The following is a 16229-nucleotide window of genomic DNA, read 5'->3' on the forward strand; positions in this document are numbered from 1 at the left end:
ACCAAAAACAAGCATATACCAGTTAGATCTTGGAGATCTATCCACATGTATCAGAGCAAACATTCTAAGTGCAAATACAAATTTATTTGCTTCCATGTGTCCATTTAGTAATCTTCACTAGTAGATGGTCAGTAATGTTTACAAAAAACAAAACAAAACCTTCAAATCATTTTTGCAAATTGTATTAAAACCAAGAATAATTTTAAGTGTATCATAACTCAGAGGGTTCTAGAATATTACCTTTCACATATAAGCCATTCCAGCCTAACCAAAACAAAAATAACAAAATGTTCTTGAGATTGGCTCTACATGTAATTATCAAATTCAAGTCAATGATTCTCTTGCAGTTATTCTATGACTTTGCCAATCTATAGAACAGATAAGAAAAAATGTCACAATTTTATTGTCAAGATCAAACATACTACAGAAAATGTGTCAAATGTTCAGTGAACTAGCTATTCTTGTTAAATCTGAAAATCTAGTAGTCATATATGAAGACATCTACATTTAGAAAACAGAACTGCAGACTGTTCGCTGTTCCTTGATCAGATGATCAAGGCAAAAACCCTAGATATCTGTGTGCTCCACACACTTTAACCCTCCCTCCCTTCGACTAGAAACACCTCACTGATCCGCAGCAAGCAACATACCACTGCTTGATTTCATCCTCTTTCTTCTTGAAGTTCTCCAGTTTTTTCAGGCCCTTCACCTTCTGTTGTTGTAAGGAGTCTTCACTCTCCCACGTGCTGTGGATATGAGACCAGCCCTTCCACTTGATAAGGTATTGGATTTCACCTTCCTCCCTCTCAGTGTCAAAATTACCACTAGGATCTCCATTAGCTTCAACAGCATACACAGTGGTAGACGCTCCAGTAGCTGCAAAAGGATTCAGGTCAGCTTTAAAGAAAATGTAAGAAACCAGGCAGGCAATGAAAAGATTCTTAATTAAGCAACTGCCAAGATGAGTTTCTTCCTGAATAAACCAAATGTCTTTAACTTACAATAAGCAGTCAACTTATTATACAATTACAATTATTACAACACATGATGGTCTCAGTACCTTCAAACATCCTAAAGATGCTACTATTTACCTTAAAGATGGTGGAACCAAACAAGTCCTCTGTACAAACACCAGACAATGAAAGAGCAGGGTCCTTTTTAGTCCTGACTACCTCAAAAAGCAGATCTCTTCCTCCAAGAATCGAGTAAAAAAAAAAAAAATCAAAATACCCTCTCCTTACTCACCCTCCCAAAGCTGTTACCTGCCTTACCCTCAAATAAACCAGATTGGGAGTGAGGGGTGTGGTTAGTCAGGCAAGGTACCAGGTTCCCGATCAACTAACTCTACATACTCTCGAGAACCAATTTCAAAAATAAAAGGTTTAGTCAGGAAAAGGACCATTATGCTTGTTTAGTCTTTTTGCAGTATGAGGACTACAGCAAATGCTCTGCCGCTGAATAAAGTTGTATTCCTAGCCCTAAGTATTATTATGAAATTTTCCTTATGAAAATGTTATTTTAGAACAACTTAAGAAATATCTCAATGTTTTAAAACTTTCGCTATGATACAAATATGGCTGTGACGAGTCTCGTATTTTCACAAGGTGATTCAGAAACAACTAAATAAACACAGATTTGCTTACTGTTCATGACCAAGTACCTCTGCTTCAGCCCTAAACTATTTACAACTTAACTAGCTTACATTTAAAGGTCTTAAAGACACTGAAAACATTCTTTTGTCTTTAGCTCTGGAATAAATCAGGGCAATTTCCACAATTCACAATACAAGTATGGAGTAAATTCATCACATTACAGAATATGTAAAATACTGGCCTTCTGAATATATATAAAAAGTAATGTGTGGGCTCCAGATGCAACCAGTTGGTACAGTGCTTACAGAGCATCACCAAGGCCTAATTTAACTCCCAGCACCACATATACTGACCACAGTGGTACACAACTGTAATCCCAGAACTTGGGAGTTAGAGACGGAAGGATTAGGAGTTCAAGGTCATCCTTGTCTATATATCAAGTTGGAGGCCAGCCAAGACTACCAGAGACCCTGTCTCAAAAATTCGAAGTGTGTAATTTGCTCCCCAAAGACACAAACCTCCTTTCTTTCCCAGTCTTGAATCTAAGACCTTTTCAATAGTTTCACTATTATCTTGCTGTTCATCAATTCCTTCTCCAGTCATTTCAATGAGATCATCTGAATCAGTCTCAAAGTCATCATCTTCTTTGTAACTGTGTGAGAAATAATGCTGAATGAGTAAGAGACTGTACCTTCAGAAGTAAGCATCTCTACAGAGTATCACTGGAATAGGAAGCATACTCTTTGACTCCAAGTTATTCAAAGACTTTTCAGTCAGTGGACTCAAAGCCTACTTCATCCCATTTCAAGCACTGATGCATGCCCACAGATAAACTCAGGAGTAGCTCACACTGTATAAGCAAGATACAGGAAACTACAAAAATACTCTTTATTTAGTACCGAGTAATTAATATCTAAATTATGACAAAGAAAATTTATAATGAAAGAGAAACTGCTGTTATTTCAGACAAAAGAAAAATAATATTCCTAAGATTAAAAGTTTCAATCATGCAATTTTATCTCACAATAGCAAGAAAATGAATTTAATTTAAAATAACCCAAACAGTTGAGAATTTTCACACTTCTGAATTATAAATATAAAAAATATATTTGGCCATGATGATCCCAGAACTGAGGGCAGAGAAACAGCCTGAGGATGGTCTGAGCCACATAATAAATTTCAAGACAGTCATGACTATATATTAAGTTCCAGACTAGCCTGAGCTACATAAAAAAAACATAAAAAGAAAAGAAAAACCTTTAAAACACATGAACAATAAATACAAGGGGGCAAGGCCCTGGGTTTAATCTCCAATACAACAAAATAATTGCAGAAAAACATAATTCTAGATACAGCACAGTAAGAAAATGAGCTAAGCTAAACACCAGCACATTATAAGCCTAGTTTACATTTAACTATTAATTAGAAACATCAGGCAAGTTATTCGTATCTCTAGGACTCAGCTTTACATTTCTAAGTAGACCAAAAGAAACATGCATATGCTCTGAAAAGAAATGTACTTCACATTCTCTAGATTAAATAAAAAAATTCTCTGAATATATCTGTATCTTTTTTTCACCACCAATTAATATCTCAAATCCTGTTACTAAAGAATAATAATATGATTATACCCAAACCAATAGATACAATGAGACTCAAGAGTAATTCAGAAGTGAAAATACCATCCAGAAGTGAAAAATATTAGAAAGATAGCTCCTGGGATGGGACGGGACCCTCAGGCCTGTTACAATGAGCTGTTACTCTCCTCCACTGGGCTCAACACCATTTTCCCCCAAGGATGGCTAGATTCTAAAATCAGCTTTATCACATAGGCTTGTATTTTTTTTTTTTTTTTTTGAGACAAGGTCTCAGTGTGTACCTCTGGCCTTTCTGGAACAAGCTATGTAGAACAGGCTAGCCTCAAACTCACAGAGATCCACCTACCTCTGCTCCCAAGTGCTGGGATCAAAGGAGTGCACCACCCTCAGGCTGGTATTCTTACCTGTCAATCACATCATCTGAAATTTGAAAGAACCAATCTAAACAACTACATCATCACCTTCACATTACTGAAAAACTTCCGGGGCACAACTGACCTCACATTTTTAGCAGCTCTTCGTCGAGTCTGCCTTTTGGGAGCTTCATCATCGTCGTCATCGTCATCAGAGGACTCCTGCTTTTTCCTCTTTCCACGCTGGATCTTAGGTTGCTTTTTTACTTGAGGTTTGGGCACTGATCTAAAATGAACAGAGGGAAACAAAAATCAAAGCTTTTACTCTGTCACTTGGTAACTACTTCAAATCTGCATAATGGTATTTCCCAGCGCAGTGGCACACACAAAGAACTCTCTAAAGGGGACTAGGCATGGGACCAGACCTAGAACCTCAGAACTCATGAGGTGACAGGAGTTCAAAGTCAACCTCCACTGCATAACACTCTCAGAAAAACAAGGGGGGAAGATAACATACGAGCACATCCATGTGCTTCTTCTGGCTACTCGGTAAATAATGGGCAGAGATCCAGAAGGACAATTCATTTTGAGAGCATAAACTCAGAGGGAAGAAAAAACTCAGGCTTTCCCTGAGGGGGTCCTAAGCCAGGGGTTGGCAAATTTTCTGTAAGTTCCTAGAAGGAAACTGTTTTAGATTTTGTTGGCCAGAGCACAAAACTGGGCCACTGTATAAGTACCTACGCAAACACAAGACATATATTTGTCACAACAATTTTATTGAGAAAATTCAAAACAAAGACACTGTATGCTCTGGTGATATAATTAATAAGAATAGAATCTTTATGGACAGAATAATGTTTCACACAGTCAAGATTCAAATTTAGTACTATTATCAAACTATAAATGATAAATGTTCATCAATAAAAACTATTATTAGGGTTGGGGATTTAGCTCAATGATAGAGTGCTTATATATCAAGGGCAAGGCCCTATGTTTAGTCCTCAGCTCTAAACAAAACAAAACAAAACAAACAAAAAACTATTATTAGCCTTCAGAGCTATTAATAAGGTAGGTGTTTGGTGTGATTTGACCCCATCGCACTCAATAGTGAAAGAAGGTATATTCTGTGAACTGGGGATCTGAGTTCAATCCCTCAAAATCTACGTAAAAAGCCAGGCACAGTCACAGTGACAGTGGCATGTACTTGTAATCCCAGCACCTGGAAAGCTGTGACAGTAGGATACTTGAGGCTGGGCTGGTCCAGGATCTCGGAGCCAGGCTGAACTAGCCACTGAGCCCAGGAGTTCCAAAGAGAGATACTATCTCAAAAAAAACAAGGTGGATAGCTCCCAAGGAACAACACACAAAGATGACCTCTGGCCTTCTAACACACACAGCACCAAAAACAAAACAAAACAAAAAAACAGAAGTTAAATTTTCTTGGGGTCTTGAATTTGAGGTTAGCTTTGTCTACATAGATTGTTCCAGAAAGGCCAGAGCTACACAGTGAGACCTTGTCTCAAAAAAAAAAAAAAAAAAAAAAAGAGAGAGAGAGAGAGAGAATAAGCCTGTGTGCTAAAGCTGCTTTTAGAATCTGGCTATCCTTGGGGAAAAACAGTGTTGATCCTAGTGGAGGAGAGTAACAGCTCATTGTAAGTGGTCTCAAGTTTCCATCCCATCCTAGGAGCTATCCTTCTAAAGTTTCAGAACAATATCTGGATGGTATTTTCACCTCTAAATTACTTGAATCTCAGAGTAAGTTTTTTCTGCCTTCTTATGTTATCATCATTTGCCATGTTTGATCAAAAATTACCAACCCTTTTTGCTTTCTCAGCCTTTTCAATCTCTATACAATTAGACTCTCTACTTATTGTTACGACTATTATATAAAAAGGGTAATAAACTATAAATATACTTTGGGCCAGAAGAGTATTTTCATCTTAAACATTAGTTCTTGCCAGGAGTGGTGGTGTACACCTTGAATTCCCATGCTCAGGAAAAAGAGACACATGGCAGCCTGGTCTACATAGTTTCAGGACAGCCCGGACTAAATAGAGAAATCCTGTCTCAAAAGGCCAAAAAGTAATAAGTAAAACAATCAGAGAGAGCTCCACAAGGAATACAACAGAACCAAAATATCTGAGCAAAGTCTTTTCTGAGACTGATACTCCTACCAAGGACCATGCATGGAGATAACCTAGAATCCCTAGAACCCCTGCACAGATGTAGCCCATGGCAGCTCAGACTCCAAGTGGGTTCCCTAGTAAGGGGAAAAGGTGCTGTCTCTGACATGAACTCAGTAGCTGGCTCTTTGTTCACCTCCCCGAGAGCTGAGCAGCCTTGCCAGGCTACAGAGAAAGACAATGCAGCCAGTCCTGATGAGACCTGACAGGCTAGGGTCAGATGGAAGGGGAGGAGGACCTCCCCTATCAGTGGACTTGGAGAGGGGCATGGGAGGTGAAGAGGGAGGGTGGGATGGGAGGACATGAGGAAAGGGGCTACAGGTGGGATACAAAGAGAATAAACTGTAATTAATAAAAAAAATTATTTTAAAAAAATCAGAGAATTAGTTCTCTCAAAATGAAATTGTATCCTCTCTGCACAAACAAGATTTTTTGTTCTTGTTTTAAAGTAGATGATAGAGTTGCATATACTACACATCCTGAATAGTCTGCCATAAAAAAAAAAGATCCACTATCAAATAATATGATCAGAGCCCATGATATGCATATATGAAAATGCAATGAGGAAACCCATTAATTTGTATAATTATTAAATGCTAACAATAAAATATATTTTTTACATGAAGAAGGAAAAAGCATCTCTGGTTGGAACTGCATCTGTCCAAACACTCAAAAGTGATTTCAGTAGCCCAGTGACTTAGCCACTTGGTAAAGATATAGGCTAGCACATGAGAAGCAAACATTCAAATCCTTCGGGCTCTGCTCTAGGGGACACCCTCCTTCCTGTGTGACCCACAATAAGTTCATCAGAGGCAGAGATTGGGAAGGTAAGCGCGTACCTTCTAGGGACAGGTCTTCTCGCTTTTACTTTCTTTTGTTCTTGTTCGCTCTCTGCACTTGTGCCTTGTTCTTGTTCATCTTCTGAGGGGTCCTGTTTCCATTTTTCTCTGTGATCAAAAGCAAAACAAATTTTTTTTCTGTAAGAATCCTTAAGCTAAGCAATCTCAAAAACAAAACAAAACAAAACAAAACAAAAAAAAAAAAAAAAAAACAAATTCCAAACACATTTTCTGAAACACAGAATATATGTATTTTAGATATTATGCTAAAAGAAATATTTAAGATGAATTTAGGGCTGGAGAGATGGCTCGGAGGTTAAGAGCACTGGCTGTTCTTCCAGAGGTCCCAAGTTCAATTCCCAGCAACCACATGGGGGCTCACAACCATCTATGAGATCTGTTGCCCTCTGCCCTCTGATGTGCAGGTGTACATGCAGACAGAACCCTGCATACATAATAAATAAATCTTTTTTTAAAAAATCAATTTAAATTTTGTTTTTTGTTATTCTTTCTGAATTCATATCATCTGTTCCTAGTTTAACTCTGATAACAGATATAAATGGAGACTATGAGTATAATTTTCAAACCACCTTTTCTAAGGGAAAAATACTGTTAGCCGTTCTATTTTGTTCACCACTGTGTCACTGACAAGACTAAGTCCATACTATGTATTAGACCAAAACTTCCCAAGCTTTGGTATGCATCAGAACTAGCAAAAGACCTTGCTTCTGACTCAAAAGCTGTCCATCATGAAAGCTCTGAATTTTAACAAATTCACACATGATGCTGATATTGCATATAATGCATTTGAAAGCACACAGAGAGAGAGAGAGAGGAAGCTCTGGCTAGACATGTACTCTCCTTCGAAACTCCAACCCCAACCTATAGGAAATGTGTTAAGTCTTTAGAACATAATCCAGTCCCTGGATTTATTTTTCAGTGCTGAACCTACCATCCAACCAACCAATCTGTTCCATTTAAGACTTAGTTTTTAGTCCTGATGTGACTTGATGAACTGGGGTGGGTGGTAGGTGGGTAGGAGCAGGCTCCCCTTATCTGCGAAATAAAAGAGAAGGGATGGAGGAAGAGGGAGTGAGGGTAAAACTGGGAGAAGAGGAGGGAGGGGGTAATGATTGGATATAAAGTGAATGGAAAAGTTAATTAAAAATAAAATAACCAAGGGGGGGACTTAGTTTTTAGTCATTAGTAGATACAGGAATTGGTCTTTTGTCCTTGAGATCGTACAAGGCTTAAAAGAGCCATAACCAGATGTGTCTCCCTATCTCTAAGAGCTTTACACCATGTACATTATTCAGATTCTATCAGGACTGTATGTTAAGGGTGGTAAACAGAAATGGCCTTGGTTAAATAAAGAAATTGACTAGTGAACGAACCCTATCAGTTTTCCAGTCAGCCATGTTGGGTACTTTTGGAAGGAAACTAAACAGTAAGTAGCCCCCACACACACTCTCTCTCTTTTTGCTTTGTTTTTTGGCACAGGGTTCCTGTGTATAGCCTTGGCTATCCTCTACTCACTTAGACCAGGATGACTTCAAACTCACACAGATCTGCCTGCCTCTGCCTCCCTGAGTGCTGGGATTACAGGAGTAGTTTGTTTGTTTGGCAGTCTCTCCTTAAAACAAAGACTTTCTTGTATCTACCCATACTCTGGTACTCAGCTTGTTCTACTTACTCAAGGTCTAGTATAATAAAATGTTGCTAAAGAATATGAAGAAGCCAGACATGACGGTATACTTAGAACAAGCCAATGTTGAGTTCAAAATCAACCTTGGCTACAAGCAAAACCCTGTCTCAGGAAACAAACAACAACAAAAAAAAGGAGTCTAAGTAATAAAAGGTGATTGCCAAGAAGATGGACGAAAAGGGTGACCCCAGAACTTGGGAAACTAGTATGTGAGTCTGTGGTATCCCTAGGAGTCTGAACAAGTAGCTTACCCCTCCAAAGTCATGCTTTAAAAAATGGCCTCAGAGGAACAACTTTCAAAAACATGGTTGATTAAGGACCAAGGAAGCCTACATCAGTGAGAAAAATTCATAGTTATGTAATCTGAGCTAGGACTATCCATGAGACCCACTGCAAAGAATTACAGCAAACTAAAATAACAATAAACAGTGAAAGTGTGTATTGAGGCCTGTGTATATCAATCAAGTTAAAAATTTATACAAAGCTGGGGGCAGTAAAGCATATGCCCATAATCCCAGCACTCAGGAAGGCAGAGGAAGGTGGAGCTCCTCGAGTTTAAAGCCAGCAGCCCTTTGGGCCCAGAATTTTTTGATCTGTTGCTCTCCTTGTGGAACTCCTGTTCCCTCCAGGTCTTCCTTAGCTCCCCATTCTTAAGATTCCTTGCACTCTGCCCAAAGTTTGGCTATAAGTCTCAGCATCTCCTTCGATACCTTGTTGGGTAAAGTCTTTCAACGGCCCTCTGCGGTGGGCTCTTGTCATGTTGCCTGTTTTCTCCCTCTTCCGATGCCCATTCCCTTTGCCTTTCTGAATGAGAATTGATCATCTTACCCAGGGTCCTCCTCCTTGCTTAGTTTCTTTAGGTGTACAGATTTTAGTATGTTTATCCTGTATTATATGTCTGATATCCACTTATAAGTGAGTATATACCATGTGTGTCTTTCTGCTTCTGGGATACCTCACTCAGGATGATCTTTTCTAGTTCCCACCATATGCCTGCAATTTTTATGATTTCCTTGTTTTTAACTGCTGAGTAGTATTCCGTTGTGCAAATGGACCACAATTTCTATATCCACCCCTCAAGGGTATTTTCTGAGACTGACTCCAACCAAGGACCATGCATGGAGGTAACCTAGAACCCCTAGAACCCCTGCACAGATGTAGCTCAATGCAGCCCATGGCAACTCAGCATTCAAGTGGGTTCCCTAGTATGGGAACAAGAACCGCCCCTGACATGAAGTCAGTGGCTGGCTCTTTGATCACTTTCCCCTGAGGGGTGGAGGGATGAGCCTTACCAGGCTACAGAGAAAAACAATGCAGCCAGTCCTGATGAGACTTGATAGGGTCAGAGGGAAGGGGAGGAAGACCTCCCCTTATCAGTAGACTTGGGGAGGGGCATGGGAGTAGATGAGAGAGAGAGGGTGGGATGGGGAGAGGATAAGGGAGGGGGCTACAGCTGGCATACAAAGTGAATAAAAATATAATTTATAAAAATACAGGGGCTGGAGAGATGGCTCAGAGGTCAAGAGCACTGGCTGTTTTTCAGAAGGTCCTGAGTTCAATTCCCAGCAACCACATGGTGGCTCACAACCATCTATAATGAGATCTAGTGCCCTCTTCTGGCGTTCAGGTGTGCATGTAGACAGAACATTGTATATATAATAAATAAATATATATATTTTTAAAAAAACATAAAATTTTTAAAAGGGAAAATAGCCAGCAGTCCAGGGCAGTCAATGCTACACAGAGAAACCCTGTCTTGAAAAAAAAAAATTATTTATACACAACCAGGATAACTTAGGCTCTTCCAACGTAAGAATATAAGAGGAAAAAACTTATCAAATCAACTGCTCTAAAGCCCAGTGAGATGCTCTTCATTACAGGAGCCTAGGTTGCTTGACAACAAGCAAGACAGCAAATCTCACATCTGCTTTCCTCAATCATAACCCACAGAAGACCCTTAAAGACCTAGGAAAAATTACAGCGAAGCTTACACATTCCATAATATCTAGACAATTACACGAGACAGGAGTTTGAAATTGGTCACATTATGTTTTAATTTTCAAGAACAAGAAAAAAAATGTTATTTTATTTGTTTTGTTTTTCTAAAACAGAGACTCACTATAAAGCTCTGTCTGGCCTGGAGCTTACTATGTAGACAAAGCTAACCTCAAACTCGTCAAGATCTGCTTCTTTCTGCCTCTGCCTCCCAAGAGGTAGGATTCAAGGCATTTGCCACCATACTCAACAGGATAAAGAATCAGCTATACAAAAGTCTCTGTGGAGATGAAGAATGAAAAATCAACTTCCCAACACACTCCCCCCCCAACAAACACACACACAAACACACAACTCGTGAACAACTAAAACTGTTCATTTTTTTGTAGGAAGCCAACTTAAAAGGAACTTTGTAAAGGAGACTCACCAGTCACCCATGTACTGCAAGTCCCACTGCAGTAAAGTGGAGTGTCTTGAGTCTGGATCAGAAGTTAAGAGCACTAGCTGCTCTTCTAGAGACCTGAATTTGGTTTCTAAAACCCACACAGAGGTTCATAATCATCCCTAACTCTAGTTCTCGGGCAGGCACACACTTTTTCTGAACTCTAAGGACAGCAGGCAACCATACATATATACATTTACATAAAGGCAAAACACCCATACTCATAAAATAAATAAATTTTAAGAGATAGAGAGGCAAGAACTTGATTTAAAACTATTTCATAAGCCAAGAACAGTGGCACATGCCCATGATCTCAGCACTCAAGGAGGCAGACACACACAGATCTCTGACCAGGCCAGATTGGTCTACAAAGTGAGTCCAAGAGAGCCAAGGCTACACAGAGAAAACCCTGTCTCGAAAAACTAAAAAATTAAAATTAAAAAATTCACTAATCAAAAAAATTTTTTGCATTTTAATCTAGCATAAACAACCAGCAGAATTTTTTACTAAATTTTTGGAACTGTGGAAAAAAACTACTAAAACTACCAAACTATTAATGAGACTCTAAAATAATGTAAACAAACAAGTAGTCTCAATACTAATCAGTTACCTTTCCATTATGAGAAAAAACAGGCTTCAGAACATAAATTGAGAAAACAGGCACATAGCTAAAGCAACTCTGAAATATAATGAGCCTGGATATTGGCCACAATGGGCAATGGCTAGCTACTGAACATGTCAAGTGCCAAAAGAATACTCTTTTTTTCTTCAGCTTTAAAAGACATATCAGTAAAAGAAGGAAATGGCTTCCAGATAGCAGATATCCTCAAAGGAGAATACTTTCACTAACAATTCCAATCTGAGCCTAATGATGACTCAATTCCATTTTGATACATCTGTGACAGATTCCCAACTCACAACACTGAAAAGGAATAAGCAACTATAATCCTATAATCTCCACCCCCAGTGTTATTCTTCCCTTTCCTGCAGTGCTATTTCTCCCAGGAAACCTAGGTAGAAGTGGGGTCTATACAGTATAGCTGGCAGAGGGTAGCCGTCAGCTTTAGCCATGCTAGGCCATGAACTGACTTTGTCCGTGGAGAACTCTCTCTCTCTCACACACACACACACACACACACACACATACACACACACCTGCATGATTATAACTAAAATATTTTAAAATCTGGTTGGAAGGAAGAGTTGGACTGACTAATACACAGTAACGTCATAAACAACTGGGACAAGTACTGAGCAACACTGCCCAGATGTGGACATTTGTGCTACACTTTATTCCTTCAGCTTTTTAAAAAATCTGGTACCCCCATCATTAAAAAAGAAAAAAGAATAAAAATTCATGGATATATAAGGATCTACAGTTCCTGAAGAGCACGTCATTGTACCAATATTTCAAAGTATCATTGCCTTTAGGTGAGTCTCTCTCAATCCTGAAATAATTTACATCGCCACACACAACAGATTCTGTTACACTTGTTACTAGATGAGAGTTACCAGTAGTACCCAAACTGTGATGCCTTCCCACAATGTGGTCAAAACAGCCATTGCAAAAACATCCCCACATGGCCATTAGACAAGACAAAACAAAACAAAACGAGAACAGAAAAGTCTCCCAGGCAGCTCATGCAACTGAAATGCAAGGGACACCTTCTAAGATGTCCCATCCTGCTGTCTCTAACTCCAAGTCAATGTGTAAAACACAATGGAACTTGGATATACTTAGACAAGACAATATTAAATACTGCTTTACAAAGGTCTTTAGTAATATACATTTAATGTAACTACTTTTAACTGCTGGGCATGTAGAATTCTTGTTATTGTTTTGAAGAAATTCAAATCTGCCTAGGAGTCAGAGAACATGTAACTAAAGACTACAGTGGAAGTATTCTTGAATTGATGTACAAAATTTTGGACATCTACAGATTTCAAAAAGGAGCTATAGAATTTACAGTTAAAGGAACAGTACACCATGGAAATGGGAGGAAAGGAGCTGTTACTTAAAAATCTAACAGTGTTTGACTACAAAGAATTTTTGAACTAAAAATAATGAATATACAGGTATAGAGGGACTCTCTTGTAATACTGGTACCTGGAAAATGAAGGCAGGAGGCTTAGACTTGTCTACACAGTGAGACCCTTGTCTCAAAAAGATAAATAATAAATAAAAACAATAATGAACAGCCAGGAACAATGTCACATTCCTTTAACATCATCACCAGGAGGCTGAGGCAAGAGGGTCACTGTAAGTTTGATGCTAGTCTGGGCAGTAAAACAAGACTTTGCCTCAAAAATAATAAAAATAAAAAAATAACTGTCCTGAAGCCAAGAGTGATGGCACACACCTATAATCCCACCACTGAACCAGGAACATATACCACATTTCATGGCCAGCCTGGTCTATATAATGAGCTCTATGCAAGCCCTGTGCTCCAGACAAGTGTGAGAGACTCTTGTCTTTAAAAAACTTTTTAAATTAAATATATATATGTATGTATATATAAAACAAAAGTATATATGGGTGGTATACACCTGTAATTCCAGGATTTGGGGCAGAGGCATAAAAATCAAGAATTCAAGGTCATCCTCAGCTATATAATAAGGCCAAAGGCACTTGAGACCCTATGTCAAAATAAGCAAGGCCCATGAGATGGTTCAGCAGATAAATAAGGTGCTCATGTCTAATCATGATAACCTGTATTCCATCCCCACACCCACATAAAAGAAGACTCCACAAGCCGTTCCCTGACCTCCACATGCACACCCACACATATTCATATATACACAAAATAAAATAAATGTGTTTTAGATTTAATGATAAAAAATTTATTTTCATAATTAATGAGCAAAGAACTAAGGCTTTAGCTCTGTGGTAAAGTAAGCATACTACAGCATGTGTGAGGCCCTATGTTCAGTCTTTAATGCTGGCAAAAAATCATAATAACAAAGAGTATAATTTGTTATTACATGAAAACAGTATGTATTCAATAACAAAATGGGTGCCCAAACAACAGAAATCTATCACGTCAACATGAGAAGTGGCCAATTTAAATCTGTTCCTTACTTCACAAGAATGCAATATCTACTTTGGTAGATATTTGGTTTACTTTCAAGAAAAAATTAACAGCTAATTGGGCTACCCCCACTAAGAAGCTGATGTTGGAGCTTTAACAAACAGTCCAAGGACATACGAGATGCCTCCATGTTAAACTAAGAATCCTAGTGGTACAATAACCCAACCTAAGAATCCTGGGACAAACAGAACAAAAGACTGTCCAAGAAATGCAGACATGCTCAAAAGTATCAGATTAAGTCATTTCCTCCATGGAAGACTTACTGTTTTTTCAGCTGCCTCTGGCCTCTTCTTTTTGGACTCCCACTCTCAGACCCGCTACTTGCCTTCAAAGTGTGAGGGAAAAAAAATGATTACAAAAGTTAATTCACAGTGGCCCACTCTTACTTTGCTTTGAAAACAAGTGTCTCTTTCTCTTGTCTATACTTAGCTCAGAGTCATCTAGAGCAGCAAAATCAAGTACAACCTTGTACATGTAAATGTTCTGTAACTATAACGTCCAAAACAGTGAGCCATCACCACATGTAAACTGGCATGAGGCAGAAGTGTATACATAATAAATAATGTTTAAATGAAAAGTTAACAGCATTAGGCCAAGGAAGAATTACAGTCACAGGCAGAAGAACAGTATCTTCCCAAAATGAACCAAAATGGCATTCCTCCTAGGGCTGTTAGTCTTGGGTCCTGCTACAGATATACACCTGTATAAGACAGGAGGAGTTATACAGGTATCTAGTATAAAGGTGTGACTGGATATAATGAATACAGCTCTCAATGGCCCAGGCACTATGGGGAAAGGAAACACAGGCACATCAGCTCAGAAGCCACTCAGAACTCAAACAGCATAAACATGCAGGTATTGGCATGAACTTGATTTTCAGAGGACATTTACTAAGACCAGAAACTTAGCTCCCCAGCACTGGCTATCAAATACCTAACTCTCATTGGAAGAATGTTACTTGACTACAAATAGCAAAATCCTCCAAAGGCAAAAAGGGGGCATTTCACCAAGACAAGAATAATGGCCCTTCAAAATTTACTCTACAAATCTAATATGGAGAGATTTCACAAAACAATGACACAATCTGAGAAACTCAAAACAAGTCCAGTTCTATAGACAGGTAAACTCAATATATAATACTTAAAAATCACCAGTCTGAGCACTGGGAGATGTAGTTAAGTGATGGGGTGCTTGTTTAGTCTACTCAAGTATCAAGGTTCTGGCCTATCACTTAAAAAAAAAAAAATTACTCAATCTCTCATAATTAAACCACAAAATGAATATACTAGAAACTAGTTTTCTATCTCAGACTACAAGTGAGATAGAAAATCAAACTTATATAAATTGAGAAAAACAAAAATACAATACTCCTCTCTCCTTTCCCTGGAGTAAATGCAACACCACATCCATGCTCTATTTGTTCAGCAAAAAAGTCATTTACTTACACGAAATAGTGGGCATCTAAAGTAAACTTGCCACAATCAATTACACTTTGGGCAATTTAACTTTAAAAGTGTATAACACCACATATACTGGAATGAAACATTAACTATTAACTATTTGGTAAGTGTTTTTTACTTAACTTTTTGCCTACTTATCTGTTCAGAGAAATGCCCGTTATACTCTCTTTTAACCGCCACACCTGAAGCTCAGTCTTTTCAATGGTAATAAACACCAGTCACAGAAGATGAGGTGGGATGGGGAACAGAAATGCACCCCCTGAATCCTGTCTTACCTCTTCCTTAATATTAAACCGTGATGGTTCTTGTCTGCTTCGGTTTGACCGCCTAACCCCATAAACATCAGGATATTCTTCCCACATCTGCAAAATTAATAGATTGCGCATTGAGGCTTTCCTTAACTCCACTCTACTACTACTACCATTATTATTACTACTACTACTATTATTATCATTATTACTATTATTACTACAGCACTTAGTATAAATCGAACAAAATCATGTAACTAAATACCCAGCGTTGCTTTGCTAGCTGAGAAAGCTAAGCAATATCCTCTCCAAAGAACAGACATTACCCTAGTGAAGAAAGCTTAGCAGCGCCTTCGCTGCTGTTAAAACTATTACAAGCGCTGCTTATAACACTGAACTAAAATGTGACACTGATTACTTCCACTTATAAAAATTACTGAGGAATTCTAAATTTTCTTATGCTTGCAGTTTTGACTTATAAACAACAACAAAAACAAACAAAACCCGCCAAATCTAACCAAATAAGGCAGGGCAGCCAGCTACCTACAAGTTCTCAAGCTGAGAGCTTCCGCCTTCTCCCTGGCATGCCTGTTTTCATTTACTAGCAATAGTTAGCCCTCTGCCTTTCAGACTTTTTGCTATCAGCTTTCACCGGTGATTTGAAAAGTTAACTTTAAAGGAGGGACTGGCTGAGGTGTTTTGTTTTTCCATTCTCTTCCCCAGAG

At 38.6% G+C, this 16229-nt stretch overlaps 1 protein-coding gene across 1 annotated transcript in view; it reads right to left on the bottom strand.

Annotated features, from left to right (window-relative positions):
- The window catches only part of Chd2 (chromodomain helicase DNA binding protein 2), a 115534-nt gene that overhangs the window by 74705 nt on the left and 24600 nt on the right, over positions 1 to 16229 (bottom strand). The window contains exons 4-9 of the mRNA XM_055623046.1: positions 15532 to 15618; positions 14060 to 14121; positions 6566 to 6673; positions 3689 to 3829; positions 2111 to 2244; positions 651 to 876 (exon numbers count right to left, since the gene is read on the bottom strand). Of these exons, the coding sequence (XP_055479021.1) occupies positions 651 to 876; positions 2111 to 2244; positions 3689 to 3829; positions 6566 to 6673; positions 14060 to 14121; positions 15532 to 15618 (758 nt within the window). The remainder of the gene's footprint in view (positions 1 to 650; positions 877 to 2110; positions 2245 to 3688; positions 3830 to 6565; positions 6674 to 14059; positions 14122 to 15531; positions 15619 to 16229) is intronic.

The sequence above is a fragment of the Psammomys obesus genome, unplaced genomic scaffold (genome assembly GCF_907164565.1).
Source record: "Psammomys obesus unplaced genomic scaffold, mPsaObe1.curated_primary_1811, whole genome shotgun sequence".
NCBI lineage: Eukaryota > Metazoa > Chordata > Mammalia > Rodentia > Muridae > Psammomys > Psammomys obesus.